Below are 22709 nucleotides of genomic sequence, written 5' to 3'. Positions count from 1 at the left end.
GTTACCCAAAAACTCCCCGTCTGTAGATTTTGAACAATTATTTGCAACACACTCTCTGGTCATTGTTGTACTGCTCGAGCAGCGAACTCACACGCGCGTTTGTGATCGCTGCTGGCAGCATCACCAGCAAGATGAATACCTCTCAGCCTGTCGCTTCCTCAATTGGAAGTGTACAATTTGGCTTCCTTACTTCGACCGACGTTCGAGCTCTGTCAGTGAAGCAGATCCAAAATCCGACCACTTTCGATTCTCTTTTGAACCCGGTGCCCGGTGGGCTTTATGACCCGGCGCTCGGCGCATGGGGAGATAACCTGTAGGTCCTATATCGCTTACTTGCTTTCCAGACGTTGTCTCACGAATCGCAGTTGCGGAACATGCAACCTGAACACCTTTTCTTGTCCGGGACATGTCGGACATATCGAACTTCCTGTGCCCGTTTATCATCCCATGTTCATGGACCAACTCTTAAGACTTCTGAGGGCCAAATGCGTTTACTGTCACCATTTTAAATTAGCGCGGATCGAAGTACACCGCTTTTGCTGCAAGCTCAAGCTGATTAGGCACGGCCTCCTTAACGAAGCGGAGGAACTTGAAAATATTTCGCTTGTTCCGAAGGGGAGCAAGACATCCAGGAACCAAGATGGAGGAGATATTGAAGCAGCTGGTAGCGATTCCGAAGGCGAGGATGCGGAGAGCTTGATGCGTCGACGCAATGAGTTTGTGAGATCCTGCATTAAACAGGCCATTGGTGGAATTAGAAAATCCAAGTGGGTCGGCGAGAAAACTGAGGCTGTTGCTGAAGAGCGAAGAATTGTTTCCAAGGAATTTTTGGCGACGATAACGAAAGGGAAGAAATGCTCGAATTGTCAGGGGTTAGTGAAACATCCCAAGTTTGCATGCACTGGTTGAATGTCTCTAACCGGCAAAAATAGGGTTTCCCCCAGCTACCGGAAAGACCGTTACTCCAAAATTTTCAGAAAGCCTCTTGGCCCAAAGGAGAAGGCACAAATGATCCAGGGCGGTTTCAAGGCATCAAACCCTCTTGTTACCTTACATAATGACCGAAAAACTGCTCTAAAACGCAAAAGAGGCAGTGACAACTTAGACGAGGGTATCGTTGCTGATTTCGAAGACGCAACACCTGACGAAGAGGAAGGCGAGCCCATGGATATTCTCGACGCCTCTGCTGACGGATCTGCGATCGCTTCGGAAGCCGCTGCAGTCAGAGACACATCCAAAGAAGCAACCGAAGGCAAGTCAGAATTTATCAGCGCCGGAGAAGTCTATGCTGCAATGGTTCACCTTTTCGAAAAAGAGAAGGAGATTATGACTCTGTTGTATCGGCCGCAAAACCGATCAAAAGCACCTGCCACGGCGGACATGTTTTTCATCAAGGACTTGGTCGTCCCGCCCAACAAATATCGTCCTGAGGCGAAGACAGGAGATGGAGAGATCGCAGAGGCGCAACAAAACACCCTTTTCAAACAAATCTTGACACAGTGTGACTTCATGAACCAGATCAACAAGGAAATGAAGGGCTCTATTTCCGGCCAGAACGTCCGCCAAAGAAATTTCACCGATCTCCAGAACGCCTGGGTTCGGCTTCAAGACGCTGTCAATTCGTTGATCGACCGAGACAGGAATCCTATTCAAGGGGCCGCGGGAAAGAAGAACGAGGATGGCATAAAGCAAAAGCTAGAGAAGAAGGAAGGTTTGTTTCGAAAGAATATGATGGGCAAGCGTGTAAATTTTGCTGCGCGAAGTGTCATATCCCCTGATCCGAACATTGAAACAAACGAAATTGGAGTGCCACCGGTCTTCGCAAAGAAACTCACCTACCCCGAGCCTGTCACAAACCATAATTTCTATGAATTGAAAGAGGCAGTTCTGAATGGTCCAGATAAGTGGCCGGGAGCTGCTGCTATCGAGAACGAGAATGGGCAGGTGATCAGTCTGCGTACAAAGAACCTCGAGGAACGACAGGCCTTGGCAAATCAGTTGCTTGCCGCATCGAGTGCCAACATGACTGGCTCAAAGAACAAAAAGGTTCATAGGCATTTGAACAATGGGGACATCGTGCTAATGAATCGACAACCGACTCTTCATAAACCGTCAATCATGGGACACCGCGCCAGAGTTTTGCCCGGAGAGAAAACGATTCGCATGCATTACGCCAATTGCAATACTTATAATGCTGACTTCGACGGAGATGAAATGAATATGCACTTCCCTCAAAACGAAATTGCAAGAGCTGAAGCCTTGCAAATCGCAGACACCGATCACCAATATCTCGTGGCCACGTCCGGAAAGCCGCTTCGTGGTCTCATTCAGGATCACATTTCTATGGGTGTATGGATGACCAACAGAGACACATTCTTCACTCGCGATGACTATCAGCAGCTGTTGTATAGCTGTTTGCGACCCGAAAGCAATCATACGACATCCCAGAGAATTCTCACCGTCCCTCCTGCGATTATTAAGCCTGTGCCAAAGTGGACAGGAAAGCAGGTGATCACAACAGTCCTCAAAAATATAAAGCCGCCGTCTCATCCTGGGCTGAGCCTTACATCGAAATCATCAACCAGCAGTGATCGGTGGGGGGAGAAATCTGAGGAAGGCATTGTCATTTTCAAAGATGGCGAGCTGCTGTGTGGAATCCTCGACAAAGCTCAACTTGGACCGAGCGGTCTTGGAATGGTGCATTCAATCTACGAGGTGTACGGACCAACGATAGCCGGAAAACTATTGAGCGTGCTGGGAAGGCTACTCACCAAGTTCTTGCATATGCGCGCTTTCACTTGCGGTATGGACGATCTAGTGCTCACCAGATCAGGTGAGGAGATGAGGAAGGAGAAGTTGAAAGATGCCGCAACCGTCGGTCTGGAAGTAGCTGCAAAGTATGTGACGCTGGATGACAGAAAACCAAGGTCCAATGACCCTGAGCTACGACTACGGCTTGAGGGAGTACTGAGGGATGATGAGAAACAGGCTGGTCTGGATCAAGTTTACAACGCCAGGACGGCCTCGCTATCCTCTGGTGTAACTGGTGCTTGCTTACCCACCGGTCTGGAGAAGTCTTTCCCGAGAAACCAAATGCAGGCCATGACGAACTCGGGTGCTAAGGGTAGCTCTGTGAATGCAAACTTGATCTCTTGCAACCTCGGACAACAGGTTTTGGAAGGCAGAAGAGTACCTACTATGATCAGCGGCAAAACCTTGCCATGTTTCAAGCCATTTGATACAAGTGTAAGAGCGGGGGGTTACATCACCGACCGTTTCCTTACAGGTATCAGGCCACAGGAGTATTACTTCCACGCCATGGCTGGCAGAGAAGGTTTAATTGACACGGCTGTTAAAACTTCTCGCTCCGGATATTTGCAACGTTGCTTGATCAAAGGAATGGAGGGACTCAAGGTTGAATACGACAACACTGTTCGTGATTCTGACGGCACCATGGTTCAGTTTCTCTATGGAGAAGATGGTCTCGACGTAACGAAGCAGAAACACCTCACGCAGTTCACTTTCCTGGCGGAGAACTTCTTTTCCATTTATGAGCAACTGGGCATCCGAGATGAATTCCAAAAGATAATTTCGGATGAGGCTCCCGATTGGAGTAAAACTGCTATGAAGAAGGTGAAAAAGACGGGGAAAATTGACGCAATGGATCCAGCGCTAGCGCGCTTCCCCCCCGGTAGATTCTTCGGTAGCACCTCGGAATCCTTTGCTGAAGAATTAAAGAAGGTATGTGCTAACAGTCTCTTTGAACTATGCGGATGATCTTTTTGCTAACAAGTACGCCTATTTTTAGTACGTCGACACAAACCCAGACAAAAAGATCAAAGATAAGAAGCAGGGCGTTGAGGGTATTGTGAGCAAAAAGGCGTTTAATACAATGCTGGAAGCAAAATACATGAAGTCAGTCATTGAGCCCGGTGAGGCAGTTGGAGTTGTCGCTGGACAATCTATTGGAGAGCCTTCAACTCAAATGACATTAAACACCTTCCATTTGGCTGGACATTCGACCAAGAATGTTACACTTGGTATTCCTCGACTTCGAGAAATTGTCATGACCGCAAGCAACCACATCTCAACACCTTCGATGACTTTGCATCTTATCCCTGAGCTTTCCGAGCAGGAAGGCGAAAGATTTGCTAAAGCAATCAGCAAGCTAACTCTGGGAGAGATCATCGACAAGGTTACCGTGACCGAGAAGTCTGCGCAAGGTGTTGCATATCCTAGAGCGAAAATCTACAGTGTTCGTCTTGACTTCTATCCGGCAGACGAATACTGTTCACAGTATGCAATTAATGTTGAAGACGTTACCCGCACTCTTGAAAACAAATTTGTTCCCTATCTTCAGAGAATTGTTCGGTCTGAGCTGAAGAAAAAAGGCGAAGAGAAGACGCTTAAACAAGGTTCAAAGAGCGATGCGCTGCCACAGATCGGTGAAGCATCAGGCACAATTGAGGAAGCACCTTCGCGCCCAGAGGCGGAACAGGAAGGAGGCGATGATGATGAGGATGATGACGGTGATGATGATGATGCTACCAACGCAAAGCAGCGTCAGAATCGTGCCGAAGCAGTTTCCTATGCTGCGCCGGATGAGGACGAACAAGATATTGCGGCCCAAATAGCTAGGGAAGGAACGCCTGAAGAGGATGCTGACGAGGAAGTGAGCACTAGAAAATCCGGGGTCTCGGACGAGTCCGGAAACGCTGTTGAGAATGAAAAGGGCCAATCCGCAAAGGGCGCCGCTAAGGAGAGACAAAACAGAATCATGGCCAAGAACCATGATGTTACGAGCTTCACCTTTGATGACGTGCATGGAAGCTGGTGCGAACTGCAGCTCGAGGTATGGACATCCACTTTTTCCCATTTCAATTAACTGTAGTTCGAGACTGACGACTGTTGTTAGTATGATGTTTCCACAGCAAAACTTCTCATGCTCAACCTGGTCAACTCTGCTTGCCACCACGCTGTCATTCAGTCGATCCCTGGCCTTGGCACCTGCACCCTCACGACCGATAAAACTCGGGACCCTGTTACGCGCAAAGAGATTGAATTTCCCGTTGTCGTTACCGATGGTGCTAACCTGACGGCTATGCGCGACTACCAGGATATCATCAATCCGCATAAGATTTTCACCAATGACATCGCAGCAGTGCTGCAACTCTATGGTGTGGAGGCGTGTCGTGCGAACATTGTCAGGGAAATGGATGCTGTTTTCCAGGGTCACGGTATATCGGTCGACAACCGTCACTTGAACCTGATTGCCGACATGATGACGAGAGGAGGTGGTTTCACTCCTTTCAATAGAAATGGACTCAAGAGCAGTGTCAGCCCGTTTATGAAGATGAGCTTCGAGACCACTGTTGGTTTCTTACGCGATGCTGCCTTGGAAGAGGATTGGGACGACCTCACCAACCCAAGTTCTCGCATTGTGGTGGGTAAGCTCGGAAAAGTAGGAACTGGAGCCTTTGATGTCATGATGCCAGTCACATAAAGCAATTGTTGTGCTATCTCGGCCCAGAGGAATCGGCGCGTGTTTCAGGTTAACCATTCTGGCATTAATGGGAGGGAAATTTTTGCATTTTTAAAAAGCTAGCTCAGTAATAGTCTGCAAGGTGTCAATTAGAATCGAAAAAGTATCATTCAAATGCGCAATATGAATACTTGAGGTTTAAAGTTCCATAATAACCTCGAACCCATGCACAAGCGCCAGAGGACCTATAATTATTTTCATGCCAGCCAAAACTAATAAAACGAAACTTCTCCATCAAATGCAGTACCCAGTTCAAGCATCAACCTCCATTAAAGCCTCTTCAATGTCATCGTCACCAAATTCGTCGTGTCCGATGGCGCCACTGGACGCTCCATTTTGGGCACCCTGGAGTTCTTTGATCTTATCTTCTTCTACTTTCTCTTTGTGCTTCTCCAGGTCATTCAGGCTCCAAGTGCTAATACCTTCTTGGTCCTTGGCTTTGAAAGGTTGGGCCATCCATCTTAAGAACTTTTTGGCGCTGGCAACAGCCATATCAGTGCTGAGATTGGTGTCTTGCTCGAGCAGAGCCTGATTAATCCATTTGGGTAACTGGTTTCTCTTTTTCTGAAATCGCCGATCCGCCAACACCATAATGCCGTAATCATCTTTGCCTCTTAATACGCGACCAAGGCATTGTGCGGCATGTCTCATAGCGTCGAATGAGAGAAAATCATTTTCGCGGATTCGGTATGTCTCCCGTAGAAATTCGAGACGTGCTTTTAAGATACGACTTTCTGTGTATTGGAATGGAACACCGATACATAGCACAGTGCGGCCATAGTGATGGTCAAAGTCAATGCCCTCCGAGACCTTTCCCCGTGCAACACAGAGCAGAATCGCTCCACGACCATTGCAACAAGCTGTTCGATATGTCTCTAGAGCCAAGGAAGTTTCTTGACTGTCTGGTGTCTCGACAAGAATGAGCTTGTATTTCCAAACTTCATCGAGAATACCCTAAATTATTTACGTTAATGATCTATAATCAACAGATTTCAAAAAGAAGGATAACCTACCATTCCTTGCCACATACTGATGATAGACTCCATATAAAGATAGCTTGGAAAGAAGACGACGATCCCATCCGGGGTTATTTTCGAAAACTCCATAAGAAGATTTCCATAATTCCGAACAACGCTGGGTTCATTGCGTATTTGAAAGCCCGAGCTTATGGCAACTTGGTCACTGCCTCTTGTAACAATCATAGGCAAAAAGGACCGACGTGCCAGAGTCATGCTATACGACTCCTGCACTACAGTGTTGAACCCTAGCATTTTTGGATACATCTCGAGCGGAGAGATTGTTCCCGAAGTGATGATGACGGAGCTGAATCGGTCAAAAACGGGCTTTATGGCAATCGCAGCATCCAAACACGTGAAGTGAAAAATAGGGTTTGGGACAGTAGCTGTCTCAGATTCGTATGGCTCAAGAATTAATAAAAATCCCTTGTCATAAGTTGCTACGAGCGTAGCAAATGTAGCAACTTCCTGCAAAGGTTGATAATCTTCGATGTTGGTGAGCTCGAGAGTGCGAACTAGTGAAGTGAGACGCTCTGCACAAAATCTGGAACAAGTAAGCTAGGTGACAATACCTTGAACCTTTGGCATTTCTTGGCTCACCTCAATGGCTTTCTTTCGATGAAAGTCAGCTCTTTGAGATGCTGAAGGAAAGACGGCGGCGTTTCCGAGATAACATGAAGAACTTTCATACGAGTCTATAGAATTATCGTTAGCTCACAATGAAGGCCGATAGCTCGCACAATATACCTTGAGGTATTCAACAAAACGTTTCAAAAAGGCGACAAAATGCTCTGCTCTTCTAATGTTCCCCGGGACGGCCTCCTTGAGGAGGTCATCAGGCAATGCTTGCGCAATGTTAATTTGGGTTTTCATACACCGGCAGCATTTACTAACCAGGATTAGCCATAAACGCATCCTCATCTCTTGCATCTCCTGCATCCCGCAGTCCCTCCACAAGCTTCGCGTACTCGTTTTGTAGCTTCTCAGCATCAGAGGACTTCATTTCCGTAATTTTACGCTCGAGATTATTTGCACCCCGAGCAGCTTTCCTTAAGGAGTCTTCTGTAAGGTCGATGCTAAGAGATTCTATACAAACATTATCAATATTGTGGGCCTCGTCGAAAACCACGATGCAGTCTTTCGAAAGCTCCTTGGACACCCTTTCCGCTATTTTCGGGTCTAAAAGGTAATGATACGAGTATATTATGACATTACAGAAAGGCATCTGCTCAGAAATTAGCAATGTTAATAAAAGTAAAGGCGAATCATACCATCCGTCTTGCCGTAAAATATGGACACTGTTTATGCTGCTCACCGTAGCGTATTGTCCCGTCTATTGTCCATACTCCGGGGGGTATCAGATTGTGTGGTTCCAGTAAGTCAAGGTTCTGTCAAGTCAGCTAGTTGGATCGCACAACAGAAGCAGAATCTTAAGCTACGTACATCATGATAGACACAGAGATCCACATCTTCACCTCTTTCCTTTTTCTCTTTAACAAAGCCCGCTGTTAGACTGCGGCAACGAGCATCCACCACTGAGCCGCTTTTCTCTCGTTTGACGGAAGGATGAAGGCACAAGTTTTTCCGACTGGTCAATCCCAAGCCCCGAAACTCTTCGACATACCCCAGTTGTTCAGCACGGTAGGCCATCAAGGCCTTTAGTTCAGCCAGTGCTTTTTCGATTTCTGACATGGTTCCTATTTCATGATTAGTTGACATAGATGACATACCTCATGTTGCGGTGGCGCTACTCACGTGAACAATATATTAACTTGCGATGTTCAGGATAGTACTGTTGATACGCTACAATCAATGACAAAAGTGACACCGTCTTTCCTGTCCCTGAAGGCATTTCGAGTACGCAATGGCCCTTGGCATCCAGGGTGCCTGGCAAAAATCAGCTTTGGTCCAAGCCTAAATATAACGGCAATAACATACGCTTAAGGTCACACATATAGCTGAAAGTATAAGATTTATTAGTGCGACCACTCAGTCTTCACTTCATATGAGTTTCCACGTTACGTACGCATATTGCTCTGAATTGTAGTAAATATAGGTTAATTCAAATAGGAGTCCACTGACAGGATGGTGCCATACCAGGGTAGATTCTCGGATACGGGAAGAGTACCGGAAGATCACTATCAAATGTCAATCATCTGGTTACAATTAGACATATGAGAAATTCCCACTCTATATTAAACTTCATGATGACAACCAAGTGATGCCCCGATCACCAAATTGACACACTGTCATGGGTGTCTCGACTGGTTCCAGAGGTTGGAAGCTTCAGGGCTTGATTCCCTTTTCCAATTTCGGAAAGGTGTAATAGGCACAAGGCGATTATATAATATACATGGGGCTGGGTGAAGCAAGGTGAGCTCAAAAGTAAAGTAAATATAAATGAGGTAGCAAAACTTAATACAATGAACTCACCTTTGTTGTTCCAGTTGTTTCGTCCAAAAATCCTCTCTGGCATATATGGTAACCTTGCACTTTACCGGCCTGGTGCTGCAATCAATTCTTACGCCCAAGAAGACTCAAACTCACGAACACTACACTCAACTACGTCATTAAATCGACCAAGCAGGGTAAGCAACTGGGTGTAAGAATAACGACACCCTAACTTTCGAAATTGAGGAACGAGGGAAACTACCTCTACTTCTCGATTGCTCTTGAAACCATTTTATTTTTCCTTTTTGACCCTTCTATGGGACTCCCTAGCGGGATCGACTGCTTTGGGAAGTCAATCTCTCGAATATGAGCAAGCGGCAATTCAAGGTCCAAGCCAGCAGCAATCGAGCAACTTCAGGCGCTTTCGGCCCGCCGGGCTCTTTTGGTGCTGGATTTCGCTCATCCTCAGTCTTTGGATCTTCTTCCTCAACACTTTCCTATATTTCCGAGCCCCCGGACTTATCTGATGTTTCAGAACCGAATGTAGTGGTGGCTTTCAAAAATTTAAACAAGAAGGACAGCACCACGAAAGCAAAAGCACTTGATGAACTTCTGTCCCATGTCATAACGAAGGAGGCGGGTGGTGTTGAGGAAGCTGTCCTGGTAGCCTGGGTGCGTGCTAATGCGCAAACTGTGTATATATGGCCATGTAGTAATCAATATTCTCCCGCAGATCAATTTATACCCCCGTACATCCATAGATAACTCACGACGAGTGCGCCAACTTGCGCATTGCCTCCAAGGCCAAATTGCATCATCATGCGGGAAGAGACTTGCAAAGTATATGCCAAATGTTGCTGGCTCTTGGCTTGCAGGACTCTATGACAACGATAAGCAGGTCGCCCGTGCTGCGCAGGATTCTCTAAGACTTGTTTTCAATTCTACAGAGAAATTTCGTGCTGTTTGGAAGATTTATCAGCAGTCAATCCTCGAATATTCTCGAGACGCCATCCTGCGAGAAACTGTCCATAGCCTTAGCGATGAGCGTACCGTCAGCCCCGATGAAGCGGAGGGCAAATATGCAAGAGTAGTTGCGACAAGTATTGCGTTGTTAACGGAGCTGCTATGTTGGTGAATAACCCTGTATATTGCGGCATACGCTAACATGGAACAGCGCAGATTGATTCAGCAGCACCTCTTAAAGATCAAGTCACTCTTGAGGAGCTGCTCAGGGACAACCAGCTTTGGAGCTTTGCCTCTCACGGTGATCCCAGTGTACGAAAGGCATCGTATAAACTGCTTCAGACATGCGTGGAAAAGCAGAGAGGTCTGTACTCGCCGCTTCTTTGCGATCTGACACAATGTGCTTAGCAATTATAGAAACCATCTCGGAAAATCTTAAAGCTATAAGCTACTCTTTACTGTCCAAGGCCCTGCGAACCGACCAACTTGGCTCTGCTTATGAATACGTTGAGGCATTGTCGTGTTTGACAAAGAGTCTGCCTGAAATTTGGACCGAATACTATAACGATAAAAAGCCAGCAATAACTAGATTAAGTGGCTTTTTAAAGAAAGGCTCACAAGGTGGCGGATCACGGGTTTGGGAGAAGATCATGCTTCTCTTCGAGGGTCTCCCAAGCAGTGTGATGCCTTCGCGTCTTGCAGAAGCAGAAGCCATTCTCGATGCTCTTTTAGAAGGAATAAATCGAAGAGAAGAGCACCCAAGCGACCTGACAACTGCCTGGGCAGCCTATTTTTCTCTAATAGCTCGGCTTTTCAACTTGATGGAACACAAGGAAGAAAAATGTGCTCTTCTTACCAGCAGGCTACTGCCTATATTCAGAGAGTATGTTAGACCGATGCCAGAGCAGCCGAAGTGGTCGATTGGAAATTCGGGTCTTACAATCTGTTTAAACGGCTTCAAATTGTGTCATCAACTCGAAATGGATATTGCGGTTCATATTTTTGAGGCAGAATGGACAGCTCTAGCCGAAACAGTACTCCAAGATGTCAAAATTTCCCAACCCGAACAGTCTAAAGAGTATACTCAATCACAGGATGCGGTGGCGAAGCAAGGAAACAGATTATTTGCTCTGCAAGCCGCTAATTTGGGGCAGGTTTCCCTTGAGGCATACGACATTCAGGTTTTCTCTAGAACGACGGAACTCATCTTGAAGGGAGCAATTGAGACGGTCACATCAAGAAATGGTAAACCTTATGGAGCTGCCGCCGTCGTATATGCCGCTGTGCACTTCTCTCTTGATCTCATACTTCAGTCGCTGGAAGGTCGCGAGGCCTTGACTACCTTTCTCGAACGAGATTTATCATCGCTCCTATTTTCTCCCTCATCAGCGATGGTTCTAAAAACCCTCACTGCTTGCATGAATTTGGAATGTGCTAAGCAAGCCTGGCAGAGCGCCCTCAAGGCAACACTTGATGCACAGAACTCGCGCGAAAGATTTGAAGTATTACGGAATCTCCTGTCTGCATTAAGATCAAGACCAGAGATAATTGCTGGTGTCGACGAGCGTCTGGACGATTTAATCCAAAACAGCATGCGACAGGCAGTAGAGGGCGAAATTGCGCAGTGGCAACTTGTCAATCAAGCAATCGGACTCTCAGGTGAGCCTTTCAAATCCCAAATCGTGATGGATAGAATTTCACTGCTCCACATCTTGGTAGGCCATAGGATATCCGAACCTAACGCAGATTTTAGGCTTCGCTATATCAACCAGTATGACTGACGACCTATTGTCCGAAATGGTCAATGCGCTCTCATTAGAATCAAAGGCTCTTTCGACTTTGGAAGGAGTTGAATTAGTAGCAAGGACGAATGGAGATTACATCAAATCATTCATCCGCTCAAAGAATGGACCGATACTACTATCCAATCTGCTTTTTCTGGCAGAGTCAACGGACGAGGAGATATCTCACCGAGCTTCGAAAGTGAACAGTCTGGTGGAGAATACCATCTCTCAGTCTTCCCAGCCAATCTCGTCGAACATATCCTCGCTCGCCATTATACAAGATGCCTTTGACGAAACAAGACTGGCATCGGTTTCGTCAGTTTCCCCGTTTATCATGATGAGTGGTACATCCTGACTGTTCTAGGATCGAGTCACTTGTTGAACGAGCAGTGGGGCTCTTGACCCAGACTTCCAAAGGTGAAAATGCAACCGTAGCGAAGCAGTTGCTGCCGAACACCGCGCAATGGGAAGCCGCCTTGAACCCTTTTTTGAGTATTCCGCCAGATCCATCCCTTGCTATCACCGATCTATTTGGCAGTGCGATGCATATGATACAAAGTGATCATGCACCAGGCTTTGTTAGCCAGACAAAGTCACTACCTCGGGACATCAACGGCTATTCCACGGCATTGAGGATAGCGTTTTATTCCACAAATGTATTAAAGGCGTCAGACATTCTGAAATTTGTTGATGCGGATCTACGGGACGAGACTTATCGTTGGCTGGCTCATGTTGTCCAGTTGGCTGATGACAACCTCAGCGTCTTCGGTGTAAACAACTTGTGGACTCAAAGCGGCCAAGATATTGAGGCAGAAATCCTCGGCTTCATTTCCGAAACTAAGTCTCTTATGGCTAACACGACGAAAACTTTCGATTATTCAACTGATGTCAGCAGCCTTTTCAGTGCCAGCTTGGAAAACTCTCAGCAAGACAAGCTCTTTTCAGGCGCAGCTGGATTGTCGACATCAGCCTTCTTGAACGCCAAAGCGTTCTGTCTCATCAAGTCTGATATAGTCCAACAATTCGATCGTGATCTCGAGGAAAATGTGCGCTGGGAAGACATCCTGCGGAATCTCGCACAATCGAAAGAAGGTATTTTATACCCTGCTCCCGCCTTACTGCTTTTGCTCACCTGAGAATGGATAGATACCTTCAAGCTCCTGGCTGTGTTGATAAGCTTTCAACGGCCTATATGTAGCTGCGGCGGCTCTGGAAGACTCTGCAACCAGCTTATTGCAAATTTGACAGGTCATAATTTCGAAAAGGAGACCTTTGAAGGTAGGTCAAATACCCAGCAACGCGGATCTGGTGACAAATGACGATCACTAATCTCTATTTTGTGTGAGCAGGTCTCAGACTTCTTTTGATACTTAATTCAATTCTTATACATCACACCGACGTCGTTGAAGGGATTCCGCAACAGCGCTTGGTATTTTTTATCAAGCACCTCATAGAATACCTTCAGCTGCCCTCAACATCTCTTTCGGTAGATGCTGAGATATTTAGATCATTCACAGTCATACTACCTTTTATCAAAGGAATCTATGGCTCTCATTGGTCACAAATCCTAGACACGCTTGCTCAGATTTGGTCGGCGTCGAAATCTCTTGCTGATAGCTCGAGATTAGCGACCATCCATTCTTCTCTCAAATTACTCTCAGCTCTGCGATCTTTGCTCGGAGATGAGTCAAACGATGATTTAGAGGATGCATGGATAGGTAATAGCAAAGAACTATCCAGAGGTCTTATCAATCTTCTGAAACAGTCGCAATGTAAGTGCGCTACTCTGCGCGCAGTCACAGAGTATCATGCTAAATTGAATGCAAGCGCTTTCGGATGATTTTCATCAACCTTTGACCATCGTGAACGAGCTTCTTGCTCGGCAAATATCCAAATTGCCAGTTACATCTCTTGATACTGAGGTCGAAGAAGTAAATTACCTCCATAAGGCTTTTCTATAGACGAATGTTGCTTGGAGCTAACTTATTATTAGATCTTTCCATTGCTTTACGCCGAATCTGGATCCATACAGCGAATTGCCTTTGACATTCTTCATAGTGGGATTCCTCGAAATCAGGAAAGGGTGTCATTCGATGCCGCTCTTGAAGAGAAAGATGCTCGCCTTCCGGAGGAGCTCCTGTCTCTTGTCCTCCAGCCGCCTACATTGATATCTTTGGAAGATCATAGCATCGATCACGGAACGTCAATTCACCTACGCGGCTACCTATTCAGCTGGATTCTCGTTTTCGACCATTTCACGAATTCTTCATACAAAGTGAAAATGAGCTATGTTGAGAATATAAAAGATGGGGGCTACCTAAGCGGTCTGCTAAATTTTGCAACGGACTGTCTCGGCCACGCAGAAGGAAAGCCCGTGGACGCTTCCAAATTTGATATCAAGTCGTACACGCCTGGTTTAGAGGAAACTCTGAAACGAGATACGCAGTGGATGTTGATTCACCTTCTATATGAATGCCTGAAATATGTTCCGTCCCTCACCAAAGCGTGGTGGATAGATTGTAAGAGTCGGCAAAAAGGTCCGTCTGTTGAAGCCTGGACTGAGAAATATGTGAGTAGCTCGCAAAACTTCACTCAACAATGAGCGATGAAGGAAATAAACTAATCTGTATTCCCCTTTGAAAGATTTCTCCATCTGTGATCGCGGACGAGTTGCTCACAGTCAATCAATGGATTACTCATCAAGATTCTGAAGAGCAACTGCAGGTCAAAGTGTCCGAGAAGGCACGAGAAGTTACCGCTAGCTACGAAATTGACGAACAGAATATGCAGATCGTCATCAGGCTTCCTGGGGCTTATCCATTGCGCGGTGCGTCCGTCGAGGGCTTGAATAGAGTTGGTGTCGACGAGAAACGTTGGCGGAGCTGGCTCCTGACTACCCAAGGCGTCATCACCTTTTCGGTACGTTCGACCAAATTCTGCTTGCTTCTCCCTAACACTAAAGGGCTTTTTACAATGAGCATTTGCACTAACTCTTTTCGCCGTGCGATTTCTAGAATGGTAATCTTATTGATGGACTCACGGCGTGGAAAAAGAATGTTGTTGGGGCGCTTCGTGGCCAGACAGAATGCGCGATCTGCTACAGCATCATCAGCGCTGATAAACAGCTTCCAAGCAAAAGATGCGGCACCTGCAAGAATCTTTTCCATTCCTTGTGTCTCTATAAATGGTTTAAGAGTAGCAACAGCTCCAGTTGCCCTCTCTGTCGAAACTCCTTCAATTACAGTTGATAGCGTACAATTGGAACGTGGTACAAATCGGTTATATCTGTTCGAAGATGGCAACAGTTCAACAATGTAAAAGTAACGAGAATTACTTTCGGCGGGGAAGAGAACCCCTAGATTTGTGTTGATGTTTTGATTTTTTTTTCTCCAATACTCAAATTGGGAAGAACATGTTGAATACTTTTTATCATTTGAGGCCATGCAGCCAATACATTTACCCGCCTATCCTTTCCTTCCCTACCCACGTGAACGCCCGAGTTATTTTCCTACTCAACATCTAGCGGTCAACAGCAATGCTTCAAAGGTTGTAATGCCGCGCGCTCAAAGAGATTACGATGCTATGAACAATGAAAAGGACGAAGAACAACTACCTATATGTCAAGATCCTTCAATTATGCTGTCGTTTGCCATTTTACTCTATTTTCTTGGTCCTTTTTCCGTCTCGATATTTCTTCGCCTTTTCTCCCAGATATCTCCATGATCGAGCGAACCCTGCGGTGAGAAAACTTTTTACTGATTGGCTCATGCTGGGCCAGGCGATGGTATTCTTGATTGCAATAGACACTTCCTTTTTCAAGCCTGTTTCGTCGCCAGCAATTTGCTGCTCGAAACCGCCGCCTTCACGTCGTTTGATCCTCGTTGCATCTTCGTCGTTGCTCTCTTCCTGCATCCGTTCCCACTCAACCTGGGGAATACGGAATTTTTGTCGATACTGGAGGTAGAGCTTGTTTCTGAACGCCTTTGGCAGTCGTCGCACCATATTTCCTCGTTTGAAAGGATCCATATCCTGCTCTAGGGACGCGTTCGTAGATGTATCATCCTCCCATCCAGGTCTACTGCACCGTGGATCTTTGAAAGAAACGTTTGGCAAGTTCTCAATCAGTGGCGCATAGAGGTAACGAAAGTTGGCAAGCTGGTTAGTCACAATATTGTTGACTTTCTGGCGATTCTCAGTTGGGAGCGACATACGCGGGTCTCCCATATAGCTGATACCCGCGATTGTGGAGTATAGGTCATGCTCAGTGAATGTCGGTGGGAGTAGTAAAAGTGCCGTCCGAACCGCGGAGAGCAAATTGACTTGGTTAGCAAGCCGTACTCGGGGATCGTCACGGAGAATCTTGACTGGCTTGTGGAGACGACCGGCCAGGTAAAGCGTATCCCATTCGCTCAAATCGCGACATAACGTATCAATGTTCACAACCCCGTATTTGATCAAAGTGCCATTCACGGTAACGTACGGGTTGAAATAGACTCCTGCTCCGTAACGATCCTGCACTCTTGACACGATACCTGATCCTAATGATCCAAGAGCGGAATAATGGTCGCGATGCTGCTGAATATTGAGAGAGTGCCAATGTTGCGTGTAGCTAACACCGAAGATAAAATCGATCATTTTACCCTCGCCTAATTGAGCCTTACCTATGGCGGAGCTTGCGGACGGGTGTACGCTAGACGGTCCAGAAGATGCAGCCTCCTTACTCTGGGGAAATACTCCGGAGCCATAGGCAAAAGCATAGCGAATCGGGGCTCGAAATTGCCATAGTATCTGCCGAAGTGCTTCTTTAAATTCAGCATTGATGATCATATGCTGATTGAAACCAAAATTACTCGAAGGTAATTGTGAGAAGGCAGATATATCGAGATTTGGATTTTCATCCCAATTTGATACAGACGTATCTGGAGCCACATCCGATCTCGATGGCTTTGTTTCTTGCTGTAGACGGGCTCCCGCTGTATAAGCTCGTCGGCTTGGAATGGTTACAAGATTCGAGGAAAGAGGCGATCCCACTCGGACCAGCAAGCGGGATTGGCTAGCAATTGAAGGTTGTAGAGGTCGCAACAACTACAAAGCCAGCATTTAGGTGTAAGTCCCTGCTTTCGATGAAATATATGGCATGCGAGACCCACCAGGTGCCTCCCAATGGCCATGATGACAGCGGGCCGTGTTGGGCGGAGAAGAGTTTTGTATTCGGAGAATTTGGGATTGGTAAGAGAAGTAGGACTACCGATTGAGGGCAATTGAGAGTCGCCTTTCAAAGTGCCAACGGCGGTGCGCCATGAGCAGAAGGCGGTTGAGATTGATTCGCGAAAGCTATGATACAATTAGTTCAATGGGAGAACAAGAACGAAAGGATGAGGGCAGATTTGGTCATGCGGTTAGACAGTCCAAGGCCGATCCGACACTTTCGGTTTGTTCGTCGCTCCAACTCCCCGTAACTGACCGGGGGGCATTAGCGCGTTTTACGCGGCGGGAAGAACTCGGATTGAACTCCGCGCTTAGTCATCATCTGCATTTGGCCCGTTTGAGGACCAGTGGATTCAACCCGATGCTGTGCTATTCTCACTTACTATATTTTCACAAACATCGCTAGACCCATTTCATTTACTTCAGTGTTTTGGTTCAGGGAAGAATAAGTGCTACTGAACATGGAATGCTTTCCCTCGTTTGGAGGAGTACGAATACCGTTGGTAACCAGCCGCGCAACTGACAGCCCCGAAGAAGAATGCTGCAAGCGAATGCTGCGAGCGAAGTGAGCAGGTTGTGCAAAAGACCTGGAACTTATCTATTTTCGGTTAGCGCGTTAATGTGAGACCCTTGTCGTACCTTCCCGTGCATCACCACCCACAACAAACAACGAGAACAGACGACGCATTTACCGCCCAAGGAGATTCAATATCAACGTGTCGAGTGCAAAACTTCTCAACCCTCCTGTGCTCATCTCACAACAAAGATTCATGATCATAGAGAGCTTCTCTTTCTTGTTCTGCGCTCTAAGCTCGAGTCAATTTTCACAAGCTGTCCAACCTTAATACTCTAGGCGCATCCTGCGCCCGAGCCCCTCGGCCATGTCTCTTTCCGAAACTATGATGACTTATGCTGCTCGGCTGGACTCTTTTACAGCACCGCAACCCATTCCAAAGAGGCGTGCGTCAAATACAAAAACGCAAAAGACGGTTACCTGGCCTCACAGCAGCCCAAGTCCCGCGGAGGTGAGCGGAAATCAAGTCGGCATTTTGCTTTCTTTCCCAAGTTGAGGACTAACTTCGTCGTGCGCAAAGCTTGCTAGAGCTGGCTTCTTCTACCGCCCAACAGCGTCAAGTCCGGACAATGTTGCCTGTTTCCTGTGTCATAAAGCCCTCGATGGCTGGGAAAGTGAAGATGATCCTTTGGCGGAACACCTCCATCATTCACCGGATTGTGGTTGGGCCATCATCCTAGCTGTTGCTCGACAAACTGAGCATAATGAGGACAAAGATGACCATCCAGGCTCGTCAAGGTTGAAGGAAGCGCGAAAAGCGACTTTCCAAGGAAGCTGGCCGCACGAGAAGAAACGCGGATGGGTCTGCAAGACTGAGAAGGTAAAGCGTTTTAGTCCTCATTTTCGTCGGCTCTCTATTGACGTTGTACGCTTAGATGGTAGATGCCGGGTGGTATTACTGTCCGCTCCCCGAATCTGAGGATTTTGTTTCCTGCGCTTACTGTGGCTTGTGTCTGGACGGTTGGGAACCGAAAGATAACCCTTAGTAAGACTATCTAAATTTTGCGGCAATGAATCCGGCTATTAATCACCAAATTAGCAATGAGCACAAACGTCGATCGCCCGAGTGCTCTTTCTTTTCCTTTCCAACTCTCTCCGCCCCTGCAAAGCCAGCTACTCGTGCTAAAAAAGGTCGCGCATCAAAGGCGGCTCGTGCATCCATACAGTCCAACATATCGTACGCCTCACTAGCACCTTCAATCACCGATGTGGAAGCCGCCGAAGACGACAGCTTTGTCTCATCCGGCACAACCACTTCGAAGACCACATCAAAAGGGAAATCCCGAAAAAAGGGCTCAAAAGGTTCCGTTATAGCAAAGACCAAACCTTCCGATGAGGCGATAACCAGCGAAGACGGCATTTCAAAGCCGGCACAAAGCGAAATTTCCAACAGGGTGGTTGAGACCTTGCAAGGCAATGAAGCGTCTGTTACGCCACCTCAATCAGCTAGACTGAAAAAGCGCACCAGCGACGAAATGAGCATGGACGAACCGCATGCCTCAGTAGAGTCGGAAAGGGAAGCAACTCCTGATGCACTTCCTGCTGCAAAGCGAAGATCTACAAGGGAAAGTCATAATTCAATCTCTCCGCACCAATCCTCACCAGCAATCATACGACAAGCGGATTCGCCTTCTAACCCAGCCGATATTTCAGATGTTGCTCTTCCAGATCATTCAGGCGAGGGTGGTGCACTTGACGAACCCGATGATCTGCAGGATTTCTCTCCTAGAGAAAAACCTACCTTGACGAAAAATATAGAGAATGACAGCCTGCCAGACCAACCATATGGATCAGGAAAAAAAACCCCTCCACGCTCTTTGTCGCCAGGATCACATTCCACCAAATCCAAAGGATCGTCACCCTTGACATTAGACAACGCAAATCAACTATCAGTCCGTCAAAATCACAAAACCGATCAAAAGTTAGAAAGTTCGGCATTTTTGGGTGACGGAGAAAAGGATATGCATCCGCAGCACTCTCTGCCTGAAACACAAGGTCATCTTGCAACTGAGGTTGACACAGGAAAGGATCAACTTCAGCAACAGAATGATACCTCTGAAAATAGAAATACAGAAGATCGTCACCCCGCAGTTTCAGCATCCGAAAATGATACCAAAAAGACGACTTCTGTGGTAGACCAAGCTCCCCTTTCACAGGCGAGTCCTTCCGGTTTAGAACTTAGTAGGCTTGAAGAGCGCATTTTGTCCTCTCCTGACGACCGGCGCAATCCGTCACCGGATCCGTCAGAACTGGAGCATCATGATTTACACTCGTCAGATGCCGAAAACCGACCCCCATCATCAAAACCACCACAGAGAACACGTGTGGCATTTGCTCCCAGCACACCAACATCTGTCCGTCGCGGCAAGGCTGCTATCAGCGCAGTCCTCAGAACCGAGCGCCCCTGGAAGCCGGCCGACATTGAGCAGATTTTACTAGGAGTGCCTGGTATTTGGGCCAATAACGACGGTGTCATGAACGTTGAAGACGCCCTCGAACGAGTCGAAGCCGATTTGACAGGTCCAGAGAAGATGATGACCGTCGAGGAATGGATCTCTGTGCAGGCTGGCAAGGCGGAGGAAAAGTTGAAGAACGAGTGTGAAGGAATGGTGAACATGTTCGAATCCCACGGCATGCAGGCGCTGCGATCGATCGAAGGGATTGAATGCATTGATTAGATGCCGTAAAGGACATCCTGCGTTTCATTGGCGTTGTAATTGGGTACGCGAATTACGATTGGAGAGCCTGGGAAAGTAATCACAGGGTCACAGAATGGTGTTGGATGCGGCGCTTTGGGTTTGGCTCTTTCATTGTCTTACACAACGGACGCAAATGTACAGATTATTGGGCATTTTCGGCACAAGTTTTCCAAAAATTATTTCTTTTGATATTGCAAGTCAAGAAGAGGTTGTTTACTTGTCATCAAATCCAGTCTATTCCTGATTCGGATCTATCTCCCTATCTGGATTCTATTCTTCTATTCCGAAATTCTGATGACGGTGTTCTGAACACTGATGTCGATGAGGGCAGATTGTGGAGCGTTACTGGCTCCATCCTTGTTCTATGCGACCCCATGTCTATGCCAGTAATAGCGTCGGAACTGGCATGAGGAGACATGCCTTCTTGGCGAGGGGAAGTGTTACGGGTGCGATGATCTAACGTCGATGAGGAATTGTATTTTTTCTTGGCCCATGGTGCAAAGTTGAAAATAGCGCCACAGATGAAGATCCCCATCCACAATACGAGTTCTGTGCCATAGATGACCATGCCAAGAATATTCAAATGCGGCTCAAAAAACACCGATACCAGAGAGAAAACATCTCCTGCAGCGTCAATGCCAACAAAAATGAAACTGATCCCACGCACAGTACGATGCTTGTAGATATCCACATAATGTCGCAAGACGCCAGCTGCAAGCAGGGTTGCGCTTAATACGGCCATGGTGGTGATCGGCTGCGAGAAACCGCGCTCCCTGGCTAACTGCTCATAACATTTAGCAACATTTCGTGGAAATCTGTATAAACGAAATGCATTCCATCCCGGCATTAATCCAAGAGCATTGTCTTATTTCAACAAAGTTTGGATTTAGGGAGAGTGTATATATCTTTTCAGAGACGCAACATGAGAATGATACTCAAAGAGGTCATAAATTTTGGAAAACACCTTGGGAAGCCACATCATAAGTTTGTAAATTAGCATGAACACTTACTCTCAAGGTGAAAATTAGACCAGCTTCAACACCACTCATCAAGAGCGCAATTGGTAGGACGACTGCGCTGCATCTTTGAATAGACCATTTCTGTTTCATGCCCAATGCAAAAATCAGTAAACCTCTTAAAACTGGGCACCTATAGACATCGCAACTCTCCGTGGAAAATGCCTTAAGAAAATGAAACGAATGGTTCCCAATATCCCACAAGGAAATGCAAGAACTGACCTTTTCATAATAATGGCATTGCGTCCAGGTTAGCAGACTCAAAAAGCTCAGGATTTGCGGCTGTATCTTCAGCGCAACATTGAAGTCCTCGACGATGTTGTATACCCCGAGAGGCACGCCTGCCCAGGCCCACAACATCATCATTGATGGCTGCAACCCAGTGGTATTGTGCCGTCGGTAGTTGATAATGATTTGGGGGATCAGCTACATTTTGGGGCCAGAGTGAGCTTGTGGAGCTTTGAATAAGGCAAGGGTGGTGGTCGGGAAAGGATGAGGGCTAGAACGAGACCGCGTTGGCAACATTGTTATGGGCTGCTCAGGATCTCTTTCATTTGGCTGCAAAACAGGGTTGGCTTACTTGTACTGACCAGCATATCTGAGGCCAGAAGAAATAGCGGAATGGAGAATTAGTTACTATGGCCCATGCTTTTTCCATGACGCTGGAACTTAAACTTACCGCACCTGTCACTCCAAGGACATTGGCCGCCACAGGAACATCCATTATACAGAAGCCCACCAGTTGATGAAGAGCGGAATGAAAACGTTAAGATCAGTGATGTTACAAGCAGTGATGCTTCTTCAGATATAAATTCTGTGTCTTATCTTTAATCGGTTGCATTTGAAAACATATATTAGCTTGTCCTTAGCCCTTTTTAATACCCCATGGATACGATAAAAACTAAAATAAATTGTGAAAGTTTAAACATAATGGTAGCATCGAGAAAAGGAATTCTGCTTCCCATCTGGCGCATTAAAGAAATCAAGAATCGAAAAAGCAAATGAGCAAAAAAAAAAAAAAAACATGTGACCTAACCAGGGGTCGAACCTGGAATCTCTTGATTCGTAGTCAAGCGCCTTGCCATTGGGCCATTAGGCCAATTGTTACAATATAGGTAATTTAAAATTTACATAGCCTAGTGAAGAAATTTTCGTTTCTCATCCACAACAGTCGAGGGTCGCCAAACAAATCTATGACGTCGTGATGGATTGTAACATGAAGCCCAACTCCGGCAATGGGACGAATTTGGAATTCCTTTAACAAAAACATTGATACCTAGTCCATCTCCAAGAAATTGCAGTCATATTTTCACAGCACATTAGTTAATTGATGGCACTAATGATCTGCATGGAAAAGCTTTTTTATTGATTATGAACCGCTAGAGGAAAGCAACAAAAGAGCAAGGTGTGGGGCAATGCTGAAGCAATGCACTGGGTATATTATATTAGATATCGAGCGCCTTTGCTATTGAGGTGGATTCCTGCCAGGTCTTTCTTTCTTTTTTTTTTTTTTTTT

The 22709-nt window shown here is 46.5% G+C and overlaps 6 protein-coding genes and 1 non-coding gene across 7 annotated transcripts; 3 read left to right on the top strand and 4 right to left on the bottom strand.

Moving 5' to 3' along the window:
* Positions 1-49: 49 nt before the first annotated feature.
* On the top strand, positions 50-5668 carry L228DRAFT_217570 (DNA-directed RNA polymeras-like protein I subunit). The gene is made up of 5 exons (XM_018330158.1): positions 50-313; positions 366-872; positions 933-3741; positions 3809-4852; positions 4916-5668. The coding sequence occupies exons 1-5, from the start codon at positions 132-134 to the stop codon at positions 5501-5503; spliced, it is 5130 nt and encodes a 1709-aa protein (XP_018190755.1). The 5' UTR covers positions 50-131; the 3' UTR covers positions 5504-5668.
* On the bottom strand, positions 5569-8814 carry L228DRAFT_243996 (putative TFIIH complex helicase Rad3). The gene is made up of 12 exons (XM_018331818.1): positions 8748-8814; positions 8656-8696; positions 8585-8594; positions 8497-8516; positions 8314-8445; positions 8002-8255; positions 7830-7946; positions 7453-7783; positions 7306-7403; positions 7159-7253; positions 6556-7102; positions 5569-6496 (listed from the first exon to the last, which is right to left on the bottom strand). Exons 1-12 carry the CDS (start codon positions 8762-8764, stop codon positions 5795-5797), a joined length of 2364 nt encoding a protein of 787 aa, XP_018190754.1. The 5' UTR covers positions 8765-8814; the 3' UTR covers positions 5569-5794.
* Positions 8815-9210: 396 nt separating this feature from the next.
* Positions 9211-15147, top strand: L228DRAFT_63765 (hypothetical protein). Its single transcript, XM_018336789.1, has 12 exons — positions 9211-9621; positions 9683-10076; positions 10124-10276; positions 10330-11571; positions 11666-12011; positions 12061-12788; positions 12843-12974; positions 13046-13468; positions 13524-13627; positions 13690-14265; positions 14340-14615; positions 14711-15147. Exons 1-12 carry the CDS (start codon positions 9316-9318, stop codon positions 14942-14944), a joined length of 4914 nt encoding a protein of 1637 aa, XP_018190753.1. The 5' UTR covers positions 9211-9315; the 3' UTR covers positions 14945-15147.
* A 203-nt stretch (positions 15148-15350) lies between these two features.
* Positions 15351-16867, bottom strand: L228DRAFT_236318 (mitochondrial matrix Mmp37; the record flags this gene model as incomplete). The annotated part of the gene is made up of 2 exons (XM_018330812.1): positions 15351-16781; positions 16847-16867. The coding sequence occupies 2 exons, from the start codon at positions 16865-16867 to the stop codon at positions 15351-15353; spliced, it is 1452 nt and encodes a 483-aa protein (XP_018190752.1).
* Positions 16868-17785: 918 nt separating this feature from the next.
* Positions 17786-20156, top strand: L228DRAFT_265671 (hypothetical protein; the record flags this gene model as incomplete). Its single annotated transcript, XM_018334747.1, has 4 exons — positions 17786-17929; positions 17999-18298; positions 18354-18463; positions 18518-20156. 4 exons carry the CDS (start codon positions 17786-17788, stop codon positions 20154-20156), a joined length of 2193 nt encoding a protein of 730 aa, XP_018190751.1.
* A 152-nt stretch (positions 20157-20308) lies between these two features.
* On the bottom strand, positions 20309-22070 carry L228DRAFT_258651 (hypothetical protein). The gene is made up of 5 exons (XM_018334099.1): positions 21873-22070; positions 21774-21791; positions 21416-21619; positions 21188-21277; positions 20309-20958 (listed from the first exon to the last, which is right to left on the bottom strand). Exons 1-5 carry the CDS (start codon positions 21915-21917, stop codon positions 20437-20439), a joined length of 879 nt encoding a protein of 292 aa, XP_018190750.1. The 5' UTR covers positions 21918-22070; the 3' UTR covers positions 20309-20436.
* A 150-nt stretch (positions 22071-22220) lies between these two features.
* Positions 22221-22292, bottom strand: L228DRAFT_t28. The gene has a single exon. It is a non-coding gene; the product is annotated as a tRNA-Arg (tRNA).
* Between the last annotated feature and the right edge of the window lie 417 nt (positions 22293-22709).

This window comes from Xylona heveae (genome assembly GCF_001619985.1).
Source record: "Xylona heveae TC161 unplaced genomic scaffold L228scaffold_2, whole genome shotgun sequence".
NCBI classification, from domain to species: Eukaryota; Fungi; Ascomycota; class Xylonomycetes; order Xylonales; family Xylonaceae; genus Xylona; species Xylona heveae.
Note: the sequence above shows the minus strand (reverse complement) of the source record. Positions and strands in the feature narration are given on the sequence as shown.